At 34.6% G+C, this 17765-nt stretch overlaps 3 protein-coding genes across 3 annotated transcripts; 2 read left to right on the top strand and 1 right to left on the bottom strand.

Annotated features, from left to right (window-relative positions):
* The first annotated feature begins 6115 nt into the window (after positions 1 to 6115).
* On the top strand, positions 6116 to 8309 carry LOC109242831 (GDSL esterase/lipase At5g03980-like). Its single transcript, XM_019409693.1, has 5 exons — positions 6116 to 6481; positions 6687 to 6887; positions 7236 to 7384; positions 7491 to 7764; positions 7982 to 8309. Exons 1-5 carry the CDS (start codon positions 6178 to 6180, stop codon positions 8197 to 8199), a joined length of 1146 nt encoding a protein of 381 aa, XP_019265238.1. The 5' UTR covers positions 6116 to 6177; the 3' UTR covers positions 8200 to 8309.
* Positions 8310 to 8383: 74 nt separating this feature from the next.
* LOC109242830 (pentatricopeptide repeat-containing protein At3g05340) lies at positions 8384 to 10950 on the top strand. The gene has a single exon (XM_019409692.1). It carries the CDS (start codon positions 8645 to 8647, stop codon positions 10547 to 10549), a length of 1905 nt encoding a protein of 634 aa, XP_019265237.1. The 5' UTR covers positions 8384 to 8644; the 3' UTR covers positions 10550 to 10950.
* Positions 10951 to 11579: 629 nt separating this feature from the next.
* On the bottom strand, positions 11580 to 16321 carry LOC109242829. The gene is made up of 9 exons (XM_019409691.1): positions 15982 to 16321; positions 15723 to 15810; positions 14957 to 15070; positions 14288 to 14370; positions 13977 to 14091; positions 13265 to 13356; positions 12635 to 12700; positions 12446 to 12539; positions 11580 to 12045 (listed from the first exon to the last, which is right to left on the bottom strand). Exons 1-9 carry the CDS (start codon positions 16251 to 16253, stop codon positions 11935 to 11937), a joined length of 1035 nt encoding a protein of 344 aa, XP_019265236.1. The 5' UTR covers positions 16254 to 16321; the 3' UTR covers positions 11580 to 11934.
* Positions 16322 to 17765: the final 1444 nt, after the last annotated feature.

Raw genomic sequence — 17765 nt, 5'->3', positions numbered from 1 at the left:
ACTAGCAAGTATGATAATCTGAAGTCAGTATACACACCAGCAGACATCATGCGTGACATGAAAAAAGATTATGGTTTGGACATTACATATATGAAAGCTTGGAGATCGAAGGACAAAGCTCTTGAAATAATGCGAGGGAATCCAAGCGGATCATATGAAAAGATCCCAAGCTACATTTATATGCTGATGCATCAAATCCTGGATCTGTAGCAAAGCTCCATAAGTTTGTAGATGGATGCTTCTTGTACGTTTTTGTTACATTGTATGCATCAATTAGGGGTTGGAAATATTGCAAGCCTATTGTTGTAGTTGATGGCACCTTTTTGAAATCTGCACACCGAGGCGTTTTAATCACAGTATGCATGCAGTATCCAGATGGTATGTTCAAAAATTTCGCAATTAATTATCAGTAACAGTATATAACAACTAAATTTTTCTGTTGTTTCTTGTATTCATTTGGTATCATAATACTTGTTGATAAATTAATTTAACTTCTTCATTGGTATGATAATTGTGGTTCATAATGTAAACAGGCAAAAGATTTCCTCTTGCATATTCAGTTGTTGATTCGGAGAATGATGCCTCGTGGGAGTGGTTCTTCGAAAGGTTCAGGGATGCATATGGTGTTAGAGAAGGGATGTGTATAGTATCTGATAGGCACGAGAGTATTGCAAAGGAAACTTTGACTATGCATCCTGAAGTACCTCATTGTGCATGCATATTCTATTTGTGGAACAATATAAAGTCAAAGTACAAAAAGAATCAAAAGAATATCAAGAACTTGTTCTTTGTGACTGCAAGAGCATACACTATTGAAGAATTTGAGCAACATATGCGTAATATAAATAGTATTGACAAGAGGGTTAAAGAATACTTCTTTGTTACTTGATACATACTTTTCATAGACACCTTGGATGCTAACATCGAAGAAACGGTCAGTGGTAGTGAACTTTGTAGGAATATTAACCCCGTATTAACCTTTCTTCCTCAAATAGTAAAATATGACATCTAAATGCTGGACATGTCGATATAAAAAATAATCAGTAACGACACGAATATTCTATAAAGAATTGTATAATATATAGAGTATTAAAGAAGAGCTATAAAACAACATAAACCAATAAACAATATTCCAAGAAAAACATACCCAGCCATCTAGGGGTTGACCACCAAACTTGAGTGCGTGAAACCATAGCTTATCTTATATATGTATAACTCCGAAGTCAAAAGCAGGAACTAGTTTTTTATTCTTATTAGAATACTTCTCCCTGACATTTTTTTTTGCATGTATTCAAAATAAACATCAAATAAAAAGCATAATAAATGTTATAAATAATACGTAAGCTTACTTTAATTTGGTGTTGAGTCCCTTTTTTACAAATTTGGTAAACTCTCTAAGGATTGTCGCATCAACTTTCTCTTCAATTGAGCCTTCAAATGGATACTTTCCCTTGACAATCTGTTGTTTGAAAGAAGCTTCACAATTGCTAGCACCGAAATCAAAGTTAGTGAGATATGGTGATCGACGCACAGCTGCAGGACGTCTTGCTCTTATCAAGTTAACTGGAGTTATCTTACTGGCAACCTCTCTGGTAATTGGGTCGATTTGTGTCTTAGGGACATCTACCAATTGTTGTTGCTCAACAAATTCTAATTCTGCAGTTTTCTCAGTAGCCTCAACCTCTCCAAATATAGAATCTACACAGTACTCAATATATTCCAATAAGACAAATAACATATTATGACTGTAAACATTTGTAAAAAAAATACTATTCATGAGAAATACCTGCAATACCAACATTGATAAATTCGACAGTTGTAATACCATTACTGTGTTGACCAGAAAACATCATTGACATCCCCATCATATAGGTTTTCCGGTATCCCAATAGATTCACCTCCTTTCTCTATGCAAATGATAGAATAATAGCATACCCACGAATTCACAAATTGATTCTATAATATTCAAAATTAAAACTGCAATATTCTAATAATTTCAAAAAGTATTCACTCAATACTACCAGTAATCAATTATATTGTAATGTATAAGAATACGATATTCATCTCTAAATAAAACTCACAATATTCTAATTTAGATGGTAATATTGAAAACCAACATATCACAATATTCTTATTTGGAATATACAACTTAACGCTAATTAAATAAATAATGTTCTAATTTGAAATACAGTATTCTAATTCCATTCTTTCTTAACAAAAATTCAATTTAGAATACGGTAGTTAACACAAATATAAATGATAATATTTCAATATGAAATACTGATATTCAAACCAAACATACCATCACACTTTTTGTCGGACAATTGCATTCCATCGACTCTAATTTGGTGGTCAGTCATCAAGTCGAATGCAGTTCCACCATCGTTATTATTAGCGTTCTCCATAATATTATGCTGAAAATTAGACAACAAATAGTATTTGCATAAATATTTGAAATCTACAAATAGAACAGATTAGTAAATAAAAAAAATTAATATAAAATAAAAATATATGACTTGTATGGGTGTGTTGACCTCTTTGTTCATCCTCAATGATTCAATTGCTTTAAATACATCAATGAACGTAGAAACGAGATAGTCCTTCAACGATGTTAACTCCTTCTTTGATTCATCTTGTCCGAGCTTAACTTGTTTCTTTATTTTCGCTAGTCCAACCCTAACTTCTTTCTTTAGTTCAGCTTGTTCGTTGAATAGCCTTTTAATCTCAACACCCCTGTCAACCTTATTGGTTTGTTTGTGAATGCTGTTTTTGGATTGTATTTTGGTGGACTTAGGGGGAGGAGTTGTAAAGTCGTCACTATCGTCGAGGCTATGTGTTAACTCATTATGATGTACCTTCTCAAACAAACCAGTCAAATCAAGCATCTCCTTCTCCAATGTTGTTGGTGTAAATTTAACTGCAAAATAATCATCATGTACAATATTAGTGATGATATAAAGTATTACATTAAATACTTTTATTCATTTAGTTGGATTGTTTTGAAATTCAGTAAAATTACCTGTGTATAATGCAGACTGAATATTTTTTTTTTCAAACGACTTGAGTTAGATTGTTCTATTATATTCCATTTTAGTATCCTGGGGCATTTGTCCTCCACCCTTGAAACTATTAAACCATCAACATATGGGCAACATTCGTAGAACCAACACTGGAAAGCAAGGGGAAACCCGCAAGTCTGTACGATTGATGCTTCATGCGCAATTTATCTGTCAACCCATTAATGGTTGCTTGGAACAAAACTTTATCCCAAGGGTAAGAGTTAAACTCCCCTCTATTCACAATTTCAAGGTAATCATTGTCAACATATTTCTGTGGGAGCATTGAAAATAAAAATGTATTCAAAAAATACAAAATGGAAATCTTCACAGCGTCCTCATCAGTCATCCACCTATTCTCCTTGAAACAAACGATAATAGACGTCTTATTCACAGAATACTACAGAATAAAAATGTTACTGTTAAATGGTTCTCATAAGTATGGTATTCCGTTTGAATATTGCAGTATTTCTTTATATGGTCAAGTATTCCAAATCAACTGAATTGCACAATAGTAGTATTTAAAAAAAGACATATAATAATGCAAATAAATATAATAAAACTATTAGACAGTATTCTAATCAATTTGTAGCAGTAGTCTATTATTCAAATAAAATTTTAAACTTATTAATATTCCAATTGGATGAGAAAGGTATACTAATGTGAGAAATTTATAAAATACCTCCAAATCACCATCTGAAAGCTTTTTTCCGCCATATTGTTGTCACCAACCTTTCGTCTTGTCGGACCCGGAATAGTAGTTTTTACCAGTTTATGTTTTTTCCTACTAAGATTAATGCCATCATCCTTTTTGGATGCTCGAACTTTAGAATTTTGAGATCGTATTTTCGCAAATCTAACACTATCATCCCTTTTGGAAGCCGATTCATGGATTGCATGTCGAGTTTCTTCCAATAATTTGACTTCACCCGATTGAATTTCAATGGGAAAAGAAATTTTGTCGCCTTTTCCAAGTATTTTTTTTCAGCTTATGGAAAGCCAATTTTCTCTTCATCCTTTCCTCCACTTTTTGATTGCTAATTGCTTGAGAGAAAAATCTTGAAATACTCCGTAAGAAGGAATACAGTGCATGAGATGAAAAGCTTGAAAGAAGAGACACTATGGGTATATGGCCTTTTACCCTTTTATTGGGTATACTATGGTTTACCGTATATTGAGAAAGATACGGTATTTTATCCCAATTAAATGCTGATTGAAGATATCCTAAAAGAATCTAGGGAGACTATCTAATCCCTTAAAAGGTGGGATATGTTTAATAGCATATAATGATATTAAAGATTTAAAAAGTAAATAAAGTTTAATAAAATAGGTATAGAATGTAAAATAAATATTTTAAAAGTATATGGAGTTAAGTGATGTTTTTAATGGGTAGACCACGTAGATTCTCTTTTGGTTATAGGTAGGGGTGTTCATGGTTCGGTTTGGATCGGGTTTTTCCTAAAAAGAAACCAAACCAAGTACGTCGGTTTTTCAAATATTAGAACCAAACCAAACCAATTAAATCGGTTTTTTCTCGATTCGGTTTATGTCGGTTTTTGTCGGTTTTTTCTTAAATATAGGTCATACACTACCAAACGCATATTCCGGCGATCACATTTTCAACGTAACACTATCAAACAATTGCCCTTTGAGAAATCTATTATTTACTAAAATATATTGATGATAATTGAATCAAATAGTGATGAATAATTTAAGGACTCAATTAAAAATATATTTTTTTAACATGAAATGGATTCTTACACTTAACAAGAGAAAACTATCAATCAAACTAGAATATAAAGGTAAATAACTGTACTAAAAGTGCAAACAATTAACATTCACCATAAATTTTTTGAAACTTTGTATAAAAATATAAATTTATATATAGGTGTAATAATAAATTTGAAATAGCTATTTCCTATAGTCGGTTTGGTTCGGTTTTTTTTCGGTTATTGTTTGATTAAAACCAAAACCAAACCAAATTTGATCGATTTTTAAAATTCAAAACCAAAACCAAACCAAACCAAAAAGTATTGTTTTTTTTGGTCGGTTTGGTTTGGTTTATCGGATTTTTATGAACACCCCTAGTTATAGGTCAAATCGGGTTGAAGAAATGGGTTTAACATAGATATGGTCTATTTAAGCTCATGTGACATTATTATTATATTTTTTAATTAAATTTAATACCATGTCATGTTTTTTGGTAGGATTTTTTTTTTAGGTTTTGAACTAGAATAACTTTTAAGTTATAAAGGTAAAATAGAGATTTTTAAGTGATAAAAAATAGATAAGTGACTTTTGTGAAATATAGAATTAGTTGGATAACCTTCAGTGAAATTAACTCTATTAATTAAGGGCTTCATGTCCAAAGTTTATATACGTGCCTAAAAATCAAAATTCAGTTTTGTTTTTATTTTTTTTAAACATTTTCCGCGTGATCTATTTTACCTTATAGATATCAAGTAGTAAAAACATAACTCAACCTGGAGGGACTATTTCGACGTTAATTTTATAGATGGTCATACAACTTTCATTTTATTGCACCGAAGATATTTAACTGTTTTTTATAACTAAAAAATTACTCAACATTACCAAGGTATTACCAAAACCATTTAACATTTTTTATAACCAAAATTTCACAAAACTTTTTTTTTTGTTTAAAAAAAATCACTCTTTGCATGCAAAATTTTCCAATTAGTACTGTGTTAGGGAACAGGAACAGGATGAGTGTTCGTTCTTGAATCTCGACTTGATGGTGTGCAAAGTTGTGAGATGTGAAGTCAACAGTATCAATAAATTAAAAGAGCTAGCCGAGATTATATAGATTATTGTATGTCTAGGAAATCTTTTCGTAGTTCAAGAAAAGAAGTCATTAATTATTTATAGGAGTAAGAAAAAAGGGAAGAAAGCTAAAAGAGTCTGTTGATCGTTTATTACGCAATACTTTTTAATGATAGTGTATCATTCAAGGAAATCTATCTTTAATTTAGGTACACCAATTATTATTATTATTATTATTATTATTATTATTATTCACTTAGGTACTAATAAACTGTTAATCGAGATTGCATAACGCTGAAGTTTCAGTTAGTTCCGGATTTCATTTTGAAAAAATCGGGGCATGGCATTGACAATAAGAGTAGTGCTTGATCTCCTAGTTATTTCTTTCCTATTCAGTTTCAATGTTCTTCAACAGAAAACCAATGCTCAATCACTACGAACGCTTCAAAATCCACGATTGATGAAATGCGGATTTGATAAAATATATCAGTTGGGTGATTCACTTGCTGATACAGGCAACTGCATAAGAGAGAATCTTTGTGCACGTCGTCTTGGATGTGGAAGATTTCCTTATGGAATGAATATTTCCCAGAAAAAATCAAGTGGACGTTGTTCTAATGGCATGCTCATTATTGATTTCATAGGTATGTATTGTATGTATAAAACTTCATTATCTTCCTCTGTTTGTGTGTCCCTGATTTAATTAGAGAATTAAATTAATTAAGGAAAAAAAGAGGTTAATTTGTTGTTTGGCTGGTATAGTCACGTTTCTATATTTAGATACAAATTACTAACTTAAATGGAAATGAGATTGATTGTGATATATATGTTTTCTTTTGCTTTTGACAGCTTTGGGATCTGGTTTACCTCTCCTAAATCCGTACAAGCTTAAAAGTGCAAATTTTACACATGGTGTGAATTTTGCAGTAGCTGGAGCTACTGCTTTATCAGCTCAAGTCATGGCTAAGAAGAAGATTGTTAATGCAGCCACCAATAGCTCATTAAGTGTGCAGCTTGCTTGGATGTCTTCTCATTTTAAAACATCCACAGGTGGTAATTAATTTGCTGAAGAGAAATCTGTTTTTTTGGCTACTCTTAAAAATAATAGTCGACAAAATATCTTTTCTATATGTGTATTATATACAAAAATAATACATATTTAATACGCTTTTTAGTTAGCGAATACAATTAATTTCGGTCGACCGGCCAATTTTGTATTTTGCCTCGCTGAAGAGAAACTTCCAAGGAAATGGTGTTGCGTGTTTACTTGCTTGGTCTCTCCCTATAAATTAATTAACGGCAAGCAAGTTTAAATGATCTTTTTCCTACCCGTGGAATTTTCCTGGATATGTTGTTATTGTTGTTGAGTTTAAATGATCTTTTTCTTGTTCTTGCTAGATGTCGCAACAAAATTAAAGAAGGCTCTTTTCCTAGTTGGAGAAGTAGGAGGAAATGATTTCAACCATGGCTTATTGCAAGATAAAAGGATGGAAGAGTTGCGAAATATGGTGCCAGAAATTGTTCAGACCATCATTCATGGTGTTAGAGTGAGTTTAATTATTTTGCTGTTACATACCTCTTTTCTTTCATGATTATTAGAGTACCTTTATTTGGTTGAAATTTGTTTTCTAATGATAAGTTGCTTCTTTTCAGAGGGTGATTGGTTTTGGGGCTACTCGAATTGTAGTTCCTGGCAATTTTCCAATTGGTTGTTTACCAATTTACCTAACGAAATTCAGGACCGACAACTCAACTGCCTACGATGAGCACCATTGCTTGAAAGATCTGAATAATTTTGCAGTATTCTACAATCAACATTTGCAACAAGCCATTCAAAAGCTGAAGAAAAGGTATTCAAAAATTACACTGATTTATGGTGACTACTACAATGCCTATCTCTGGGTTCTACGCAATGCTGTCACTCTTGGTAAGGGCTCAAAAAATTGGTTCTTCTTTTTGTAAATTAATTCATTTCCCACCTATTTCAATTTCTTTCTCTGCAGTCAATTGTTAAAATGCACTTATTTATCAAAAAGTATATTATGACAAAATTTCAAACTACACATGTATGTATATATATATATATATATTGAAATGTATATGCATTTACCAACTTTCTTGATGATTGAAATATAATTTTTCAGGATTTGACAAAAACTCTCTGCAGAAAGCTTGTTGTGGAATAGGAGGAGGAGACTATAATTTTGACATACGTAAATTATGTGGATCTCCAGGAGTGCCAATCTGTGCTGACCCTAGTACCTACATCGGTTGGGATGGAATTCATTTGACACAACAAGCATACAAATGGTTGTCTAGATGGCTAATTAATGACATGTTACCCAAATTGAACTGCCAATAAATTTTAAGTTCTAAGCTCTAAATTTCTTGCCAAGGTGCAACAATAAATCTTTCTTTTAATCTAATATTCCAATGGAATTGTTTAAGTGATAAATACATTTACCTTCAATATTTTATACATCTACTTCTCAGAACCAATAAGGAATTGCTTCTTTTTATTCATCTTTTAGATATTTCCATGTTTCATAATTTTAAGGGGTTCGTGTCAAAAATTCAGACGTTAAATTTTGGAATATGTTGCTTTAAAGTTTATGAAACTAATAACTACTCATACAATTTAGAAACTTATAAATGCAAAGCGTTTCCTCTGCTGAAATCCCTGATTAATATTAGATACTAGCGAATTAATTTAATATCATGCATAAAAAATAGCTTATCCCAATTTTCATGATCATAACGTATCAAATTTGCCGTTTAGATGTGTTAAAATTAAACTATGCTAAAAAATGAGCCTAACCTGCTCACGAGGAATAAGCCTCCTCCTTTCAACTTGTGGAAGAGAACGCAATGTTCGTCTTGGTTCGTCCATCCATGCCTTCGTTCTCAAAGACCCACAATTTGTTTATTTAGGATATCAGTTTAATACCCAGAATGCGCTTGTAGTATGGAACTCTCTTCTGACAATGTATGCCAGATGTGGTAGGACATATGATGCTGCCCAAGTGTTTGATGAAATGCCCATGAAAGATACTGTTTCATGGAACTCAATTATTTCAGGATTTGTGAATAATGGGAATTTTAACATGGGATTTGGGTACTTCAAAGAAATGATGGGTTCTGGTTGTTTTAAGTTTGATCATGCCAGTTTGACTACGATTTTATCAGCTTGTGATGGGCGTGGTTTCCTTAGTCTTAACAAGATGATACATGGGTTGGTTGTTTTGAGCGGCATGGAGAGGGAAATATCTGTTAGTAACGCATTGGTTACTTCTTATTTTCGATGCGGATGTGCTAATTCGGGCAGGCAGGTTTTTGATGAGATGGATGTGAGGAATGTTATCTCTTGGACAGCTGTGATTTCAGGTCTTGCTCAAAATGAGTTTTGTGAGGAAAGCTTGGATTTGTTTGTGGAGATGCAAGGTGCTGTCGTTGTGCCTAATTATTTGACATACTTAAGTGCACTATTGGCATGTTCTGGCATCAAGGCACTCGGGGAGGCTCGTCAAATTCATGGGATTGTTTGGAAGTTGGGGTTTCATTCAGATTTATGTATAGAGAGTGCATTGATGGATGTGTATTCCAAGTGTGGCAGTGTACAAGATGCTTGGCAGATGTTTGAGTCTGCGGAGGTTCTTGACACAATTGCTATGACAGTTATGCTTGTGGGGTTTGCCCAAAATGGATACGAAGAAGAGGCTTTGCAGATTTTTGTGAAAATGGTAAAATCAGGGGTTGACATTGACCCTGATGTAGTGTCAGCCGTTCTTGGTGTCTTTGGTAGCGATACTTCTTTGGGTCTTGGTAGGCAAGTGCACTCATTAATCATCAAGAAAGGTTTCATTTCAAATTCGTTTGTAAGTAATGGGCTTATTAACATGTATTCTAAGTGCGGTCAACTGGAGGAATCTGTTGAAATCTTTAATAGTATAGCTCGAAGAAATTCAGTCTCTTGGAATTCCATAATTGCAGCCTATGCTCGTCATGGGAATGGCTATAGGGCACTCCAGTTATACGAAGAGATGAGGTCAGATGGTGTAGATCCAACTGATGTTACATTCATCTCTCTGCTTCATGCTTGTAGTCATGTAGGGCTAGTAAATAAGGGTATGGAATTCTTTGAATCTATGCAGAGCATCTATGGGATGACTCCAAGAATGGAGCATTATGCTGCTGTAGTTGACTTGCTTGGTCGAGCTGGACTCCTAAGTGAAGCCAAGAGTTTCATTGAGGGGCTAACAGTTAAGCCAGACATACTTATTTGGCAGGCATTACTTGGTGCCTGTAGTATTCATGGTGATGCTGAGATGGGAAAATATGCAGCTGATCAATGGGTCTTGGTTTCACCTGATAATCCTGTGCCATATGTTCTACTGGCAAACATATATTCTTCCAGGGGGCGATGGAAAGATAGAGCTAGAACCATAAAGAAAATGAAGGAAATGGGAGTGGCAAAGGAGACAGGGACAAGCTGGATAGAGATTGAGAAGGAAGTCCATAGTTTCGTCGTTGCGGATCAAATGCATCCCAGAGCCATGATCATTTATTCCACATTGTCGGAGTTGTTTAGACACATGAGAGATGAAGGGTATGTACCAGATAATAGGTTAATTCTGTATTACATGGACAGTGATGAGAAGGAATTTTCAGTCGATTTGCGAGATACCTCTGAACTTTTGTGCAGCATGTGGTAGTCATTTGTGAACTGGTGGCTGACCAATGCAATGTAATATATGTAACATGATTGATTGTTGCGAATTGCGACCATGAATATGTTTTAAATTATATTATGAAATGGGGAATAGGGGAAATACCTTTTGAGAATTGGTAATTGTATTGATAAATAGCACCAAGAATGCAAGAAAAGTATTTACAGACAAAAGTAAAATGCCCCTTCTCTTAGAGGTATCCTACCAGATGTATCAGTTCCTCCGTTCACTATTAAAATTCAGTTCAAGGTAAATAGGGGAAATACTTACTTTTGGCTGAAAATGCCAAAAACCTTGACACACATCATTAGGTGCTTCTTTTTATTTGTCTCACGAGGAAAGAAGACATTACTTTCTTTCAATATGAGCATTACCTTTTCCAAGGATTAGATGCTGATCCACTTCCCAGACTGGAAGTAAATGAGGGCACAATACTCAAGAAGCAACCTAAGGCTTCAACCAAACATGTAGACTGGTTCTAAATCTTGAAAATCCTCCAAGGAGACCACATGGACCATAGGGGAAATGTTATTAGAGTCACAAACCAGCCAACCTTATGCTATGTTACAAAGATCTTGTACTGCACTGCACGCTGCAGCATCTGAGATACGCACCAACTGACTTGCTTGAACATTGTACGATTTGAGATTGATGGAACATTACTGATTGTATTAGAAAAATTCACTTCGTTACATGCTTATCGTCATACTCAATATTATGTGAAATAGTAACATTCAATTCTAACTGATAAAGTTTGTATCTCTTCTTGTAATTTTCCCTGTACTGGGTGGTTGTACTAACCTCTAGAAGAAAACAAACTTTCAATTTTAATTTGTTTGATTCTTCTCACATTGTCTCAGGAATATGGAAGACTCAACTGGACAGTAATATCATGACCCGCAATACTATTATGGACTCTTGGCACTAATATGTTCCTTTTGGACTTGGTCAAATTAATTTGATAAAAGCATCAAATCAAATTGTCTGATTTATGAAAAGTGAACTGTTTACCTGCTATTTTGAAAGAGTCACTTTCTTCTTTAAACAAAAAAAAGTCGGTGATAGGCATGATTCGGTTAACAAACATTTTGCTTCATCCTGGATCAGTCTTTATAGTATTATATCAGGGGTCCTATGAAGTTTACATGCATGTATAGCAAAAGAGATCCTTCAAATTCACCATGATTACTCTGATCATGAAAACTGAATGCACTCATTTAATCTGTACTCTGGTAATCCATTGTAGAAGACATCCAAGTGTGTTCATAGATAAGAGGGAGTGCACTGCGAAAGGCTCCTGTTGTTGACTGTACATTGATTTAGTCGAATGCTCAGCATTATGCCTCTCTGTTAAAAGGTGATGGCATGGTCTATCTTGAAATGACTTTCATGAAGCGGTTTATAGAAGAGAAGATTCCAGCTGCTTGATCTAACAGTGAGCGACCGTTCTCTTCCTTCTCATCCACACCTCCAAATATTATCTGAGAAAGATCAGCACGAAGTATCAGAGAGAGAGAGAGAGAGAGAGAGAGAGAGAGAGAGAGAGAGAGATCATAGTTTTTCTGTGGGAAACTTATGAACAAGTTAAATTACAAAAGGTCAGGATTACAATGCTACAGGAGCCAACAACGAAAGACTTACCAGTTGCATATTTCTCACAGAACTATATAGACTTCTAGAGAATGTATAACCACTATATATATATATATATATATATATATATATATATATATATATATATATATATATATATATAAAACTATGTATACCGGCTACAAAAAGTAAACATTGAATCTGCCCGGCTATTTGTGTAACAAGCCCTAACTAATACTACTTCATTACAGCCTAACTTAAATATATAGAAGTAGAGGAGCAACAGACCTCCAGATCTTCTGTAGTTGGACGGCTGATCTGTTCCTTGGCAAGAAGATATCTGTTTGGTCGGTCCTTATCATCATAAAACACTTTCCACAATCTAGAGTAAACCAGAAAATAAGTAAATAAGCATGTAACTAGAGAACCAGTCCTTTAAGCCATGTAGTGTTGTGATTTAAGTAGGTGAATCCTTACCCGGGATAACATCTAAATACAGCACCAGATGCTAGAGGTCTCATCGAGTAAGCAACGGTGAAGGTGCTGCAGTGAAAAATATACATTGTTGCTGTCAGAATATGGTAAAATCATATAGAGTTTGGCAAGTTTACATTGACAAGAAAAGATGGAAAATACATCCCCAAGCAAAGATGGTGTAAGGTTGACTATAAAACAAAGAGTTCCTTTTGAAGAAGAGAACTGCTAATCAACGACAAATCATATGGGAAGCAATTTTTATTAGAAACTAAGAAGTTGCTCAATGGCATGAAGACGAATGGTGGTTGTACAATCATTAACTTGTTGTCAGTGGTTATCGTGAGGAACCACATTATTTGCATTAGTAGTTCATATTCAACCCAAGGATAATGAAGGAGGAGGGGCATAACAATTGCTTGCTCATCCATGGGAGTTTAAAACTACATATGATAGAAACATTTGGTCAACACACTAGAGATCAGCTAATATAATAGTAAAGCCAAATCATAAAGAGCCCTATTTGTGCTAAATGATATAAGTAAATCTTATAGGACGACTGAGCTGTAACACACAATACCTAACTGACTTTCAGAACTGAAGAAAAACTTCCCTATCAGAAACCAAAATTACCTTAAAAAATTGCGCCGCAGCCTACGTACATTGATCCCCACTCCGACATCCTCACTAATCAGACGAGGGTTCCACATGATAAGAGGCCTAGGCTAACAAAATAACCACAGACCATTAACAAAAAACAGAAAATAAGGTTGAAGAATAACAGAGGTTCAATTTTCTTTTGAAAAGGAACAGAGGTTCAATTTAAGCATGTGAGAATCAAGAAAAACAGATGCTAGCATGCAATCAAATAGCCTGCGACTTGTATTCCTCTTGACTAGATGCTACTACTGTCTATAGTGGGAATAGGTTTTTTTTGAAAAGCATGAAGAGCAAAAGCTTATATAAAGTTCCAATCCTCACATTTTTGAGAACTTGTGCAGTCGTAGCTCCTATTATTAAAACCAGATATTTGTAGGATCTATTTTTGTAACGAGGAAGAAGATCAAGGAGAACGTATAAATTAGTGATAAAGAATACCGCCTCATTTTACGGCCACGATTTACACAAGCAGTTATCACTAGTTTCAAAAAGTAATGTAAAGAATAAAGCTAGTAATGTACTATAATGACTTTTAGATAAGCAGTTACTGATGACTTTTAGATCAAGTACTTTGAGGCTAAGTTGTCACTTTAACTGTTTATGGAAAGAGACAGATAGAGAAGAAGAGATAGCAGTTGTTGAATAAATAAGAGACACAAATATAAAGCTGAAATCATAAGCGTACCGGGTCATCTGAGAGATCGGATGCAATTTTTTCTACATATCCCAGCATCTGATAATCAGGAACTACCATGACAACAATTTCGTCTTCCCTAGTGACTGGCTTCCGATCACCTAGACTGGACCAGTAAGTACACGAAGAACAGTAACAAAATGTTAGACAATCTACTATTCATATCATATTATGATCTCCTAGTTAAAAGGAACTGTATTCAGGTATTCCACTGACAGAGAAAGCATTTCAGGAACTCTTATAATTTAGGAAGCACTAGTGATCAGATCATTAACAGAGAATACTCATCTAACAAAGTATACCTGGAGAATCCAAATGTAGCATCTTTCCACTGATATTTCAGAAGTGCGGCAGCTCCAGCATCTGGAAAAATGGCTTTAACTCTCTAGCAGTGAAAGTTTTAGATCTTAGTAATTGGACATGGATGACAAAGAGCTAAGTCTATCTTTGCATACAGTAGGGGGCAAGAAAGAAAATATAAAAACGGGGCCTGAACCTAGAAGCAATCTGAGTTATGTTCAGCTGGCATTATGAATGTTACTGAATACTGCAAACAGGATGAGCATACACAAACATTGAGTAATAAAAGGGATTCCTTTAAAACATCAGAAATCTCAACTATTTCTTCACCCCTGTGCAGATAGAACTCTTTCCAACTTTTGTCATAAAGTTTATGGTTTCAGATCTATATTACTCCTCTTCCCCATTTGAATGACAGTTTTCCATTTTTGGGATTTCCCAAAATGTCGACAGTGTTTTCAATATTTTAATTCCATTAAATTAATAAAATTTCAACTTTCACTATGAAACTAACTTTTCTGCCATTACTTTAATATTTTCTTACGTATTACGAATTACGTAATATGTATGCCAATCTCCCTGTCCTGTCAAATACCTTCATATATAAAAGGGGACAAAGGGAGTATGTCACAAAATCCTGATACCAGTGTTATGGCAACTTTGAAGCTAACCTGGCATCCTGTCTCCTCAATAAGTGTTTCCAAAAATACCCTTGATAGTTCCCATAATTCAGCTTGTGCACCCTCATCGTCAAGAAACTGAAGCTGTGGTATTAAGAGCTCAACCTGAGCAAGAAATGGACTTCCACTGGTTAGTTTAGGCAGAGGCGAATCTAGAATTTTAGTTCTATGGGTTCAACATTTAAAATTATGGGTTCATATCTACTATTTATTGCAATTTTTGTGATTTTTTCGCATAAATTTATGCTCCGCATCGAAAGTACAGGGTTCAGTTGAACCCGGTAGTTCTATGGTGCATCCGCCCCTGAGTTTAGGACTCAAGGTTAACCCATCATGCATAAACCAGTACAATTAATGGGCAAACAAGAAATAGTGCTAGAAGTCCATAGAGCATTATGTATAACTTTTCCATTATACAGCAGAAGGATCAGAAAAAATGTGTCTTCTCTGCCCGCTTCAACCAAATGGATGTTAATCCCTCACCTCTGAATATAATGTACTCATCATTTTATGTTGCCGTGCTTAGAAAGACAGCAGGATTCTGATAGTTCACTAAATTTGGAGGAATTGAGAGCACAACAAAAGGTGAAAGGCAGAATGTCAAATTGAAGAATGGCATAACATATAACTGAAATGTTATCAGATTAAGAGGGGGCATCAAATAAATTCGAAATTCATCATCTAATTGTTAGCGACAGAAATAATTGACAATCAATTAAACTGCATTAGTGTAAAATGTAGACTTGCTAAGACATACTATGGCTCTCATTCCTCCTGAAGATACAAAAGTGGCAGTTGCTTGGCCCGACTGCTGAACGGCACCCTCCAAATCAGAAGGCAGGCAACTGAAAAGGATGAAAAAGCAAAAGGAAGAATAGCATGCCATTAACAGTCATTTCTATACCTGCTCTTGAAAATATCTAATAGACAGCAGCACCATATGTATGAGTTACAATATTCTTTTGATTAACATGAATTAATGATTACTAGTATAGATAAGAAAGCTTCAAACCCACTCGTCATCTTCTTCTTCTTCTTCTTCTTCAATTGTTTGCAATTGTGGGTCTAAAAGAGCTGGCTCTGTGGAGTCTTGTTCAAGATTATCTTGGCCTTGAAATTTGTCAAACTTGGCTTGGGCTCTTGAGCTGGAAATGGATTTTTGGGGTGAAATTCCAGTAAACCCACGAGCATTTGAGGGAAAAAGAGATGATGGTAAGGGAATTGTGGAGGATGGTTTGGGTATTGGAGCAGAACACCATGAGAGGCTTGAATATGAAGAAGATGCCATTGGAGCTTTCAAATGCTCCACACAAACCTCCTACGTAGACGAGATAAGTTGTGAAGTGGTACAGTTAAATATGAAAGACATGGAGAGCCACAAAACTTGTCTTAAATTGACAATTTGGTCCAAGAAAAAAAAAATGGAGGATAAAATGAATGAAATTTGCAAAAAAAAAAAAAAAAAAAAAGATCTCTCTGATTCACTTTTACATCTATAATCTATTTTCTGTTTCTTACGAGCTGATATTATTTTTCTGGCTTCTCTTACTGTCACTAATCTATTATCTATTGTTCATTTTCTTCTTCTTGAGCGAGGGTCTTTTGAAAACAGCTTCTCTACCCCTCCGGAGTAGGGCTAAGGTTTGCCTACAACCTACCTTCCCCAGACACCACTTATAGGATTTTACTGGGTTGTTGTTGTTATTGTTGTTTCTCTCTAATTTACATTCATCCCATGTATGAAGTGTTAGATTAGTCAGTGTTTGATGGGAGTATTTGAGAAGAGGTAGTTTTGTCCCTCATTGGAAAAAGAAAGAAAGGAAGAGGTGTTTAAAAGCATTTCTTTGTCTTATATAGTTTGAATATTTTGAGGGTGTTTTGGAGGAAAATTGGAATTTGACTATATTATTAATAGTCAAGATTGGGCACTTGGGGCAATTGGGTTTTGGGCACTTGGGGCAATTGGGCTTTGAGCCAATTAAGTAGCCCGAATTAATATTTTAGCCACCTATTTTTTGATTAATTAAAAATGTTTTACCCTTTTAATTTCAGAAAAACGTTTTAATATTTTTATTTTTTATTTTTAAATTCAAAAGAAGGTGACTATTGGTTTTAAAAGCTGTCTATTATGAAGAGATGAGTTTGTTGATTCCAACAGACTCCTAGAGGTATTATAAATACCTATTTCATCTCCAAAATGAAATCATCTGAAAACTTTCATCTCTTTCTCTTCTACTTATTTTCTACAACTCACCAATATTTTGTTCTTGTGGGAAATTCGAGTTAATTGCTGAAACTCGGATTTCAGAGGCTTTGTAGAATCCTGGAGGAATTCTGCATAATCCCTGCAGCAACGAAATTGGGAGGCTTAAATTCCTTAAGGACAGTGATTACATTATCAAGGCCTAATTATTTCGTCCCATATTCTATTATAAATTCTAACAATCTTAAGGAATTTACACAACACCGCAATGGAGGCTTCTGGTAGTGATTCTGGTTTCAACAAGATGTTCGAAGTGTTCAAACTGGATCGATTTGATGGCTCAAGTTTCACCCGCTGGAAAGACAAATTGTTGTTCTTTCTCACGGAGTTGGGAATAGCATATCTGCTGAGTTCTGATCTTACTGCAATGCCAGAACCTACTGCTCAAGACTCTGACGAAATTAAGGCGGCACGCAAAAAACGTGAAGATGATGAGGTGCGCTGTAGAGGTTTTATTTTAAACTCACTTTCTGATCGTTTATATGATTTGTTCCGTCCTCACAAATCACCACAAGAAATCTGGAATTGGAACAGAAA

This window comes from Nicotiana attenuata, unplaced genomic scaffold (assembly GCF_001879085.1).
Source record: "Nicotiana attenuata strain UT unplaced genomic scaffold, NIATTr2, whole genome shotgun sequence".
NCBI classification, from domain to species: domain Eukaryota; kingdom Viridiplantae; phylum Streptophyta; class Magnoliopsida; order Solanales; family Solanaceae; genus Nicotiana; species Nicotiana attenuata.
Note: the sequence above shows the minus strand (reverse complement) of the source record. Positions and strands in the feature narration are given on the sequence as shown.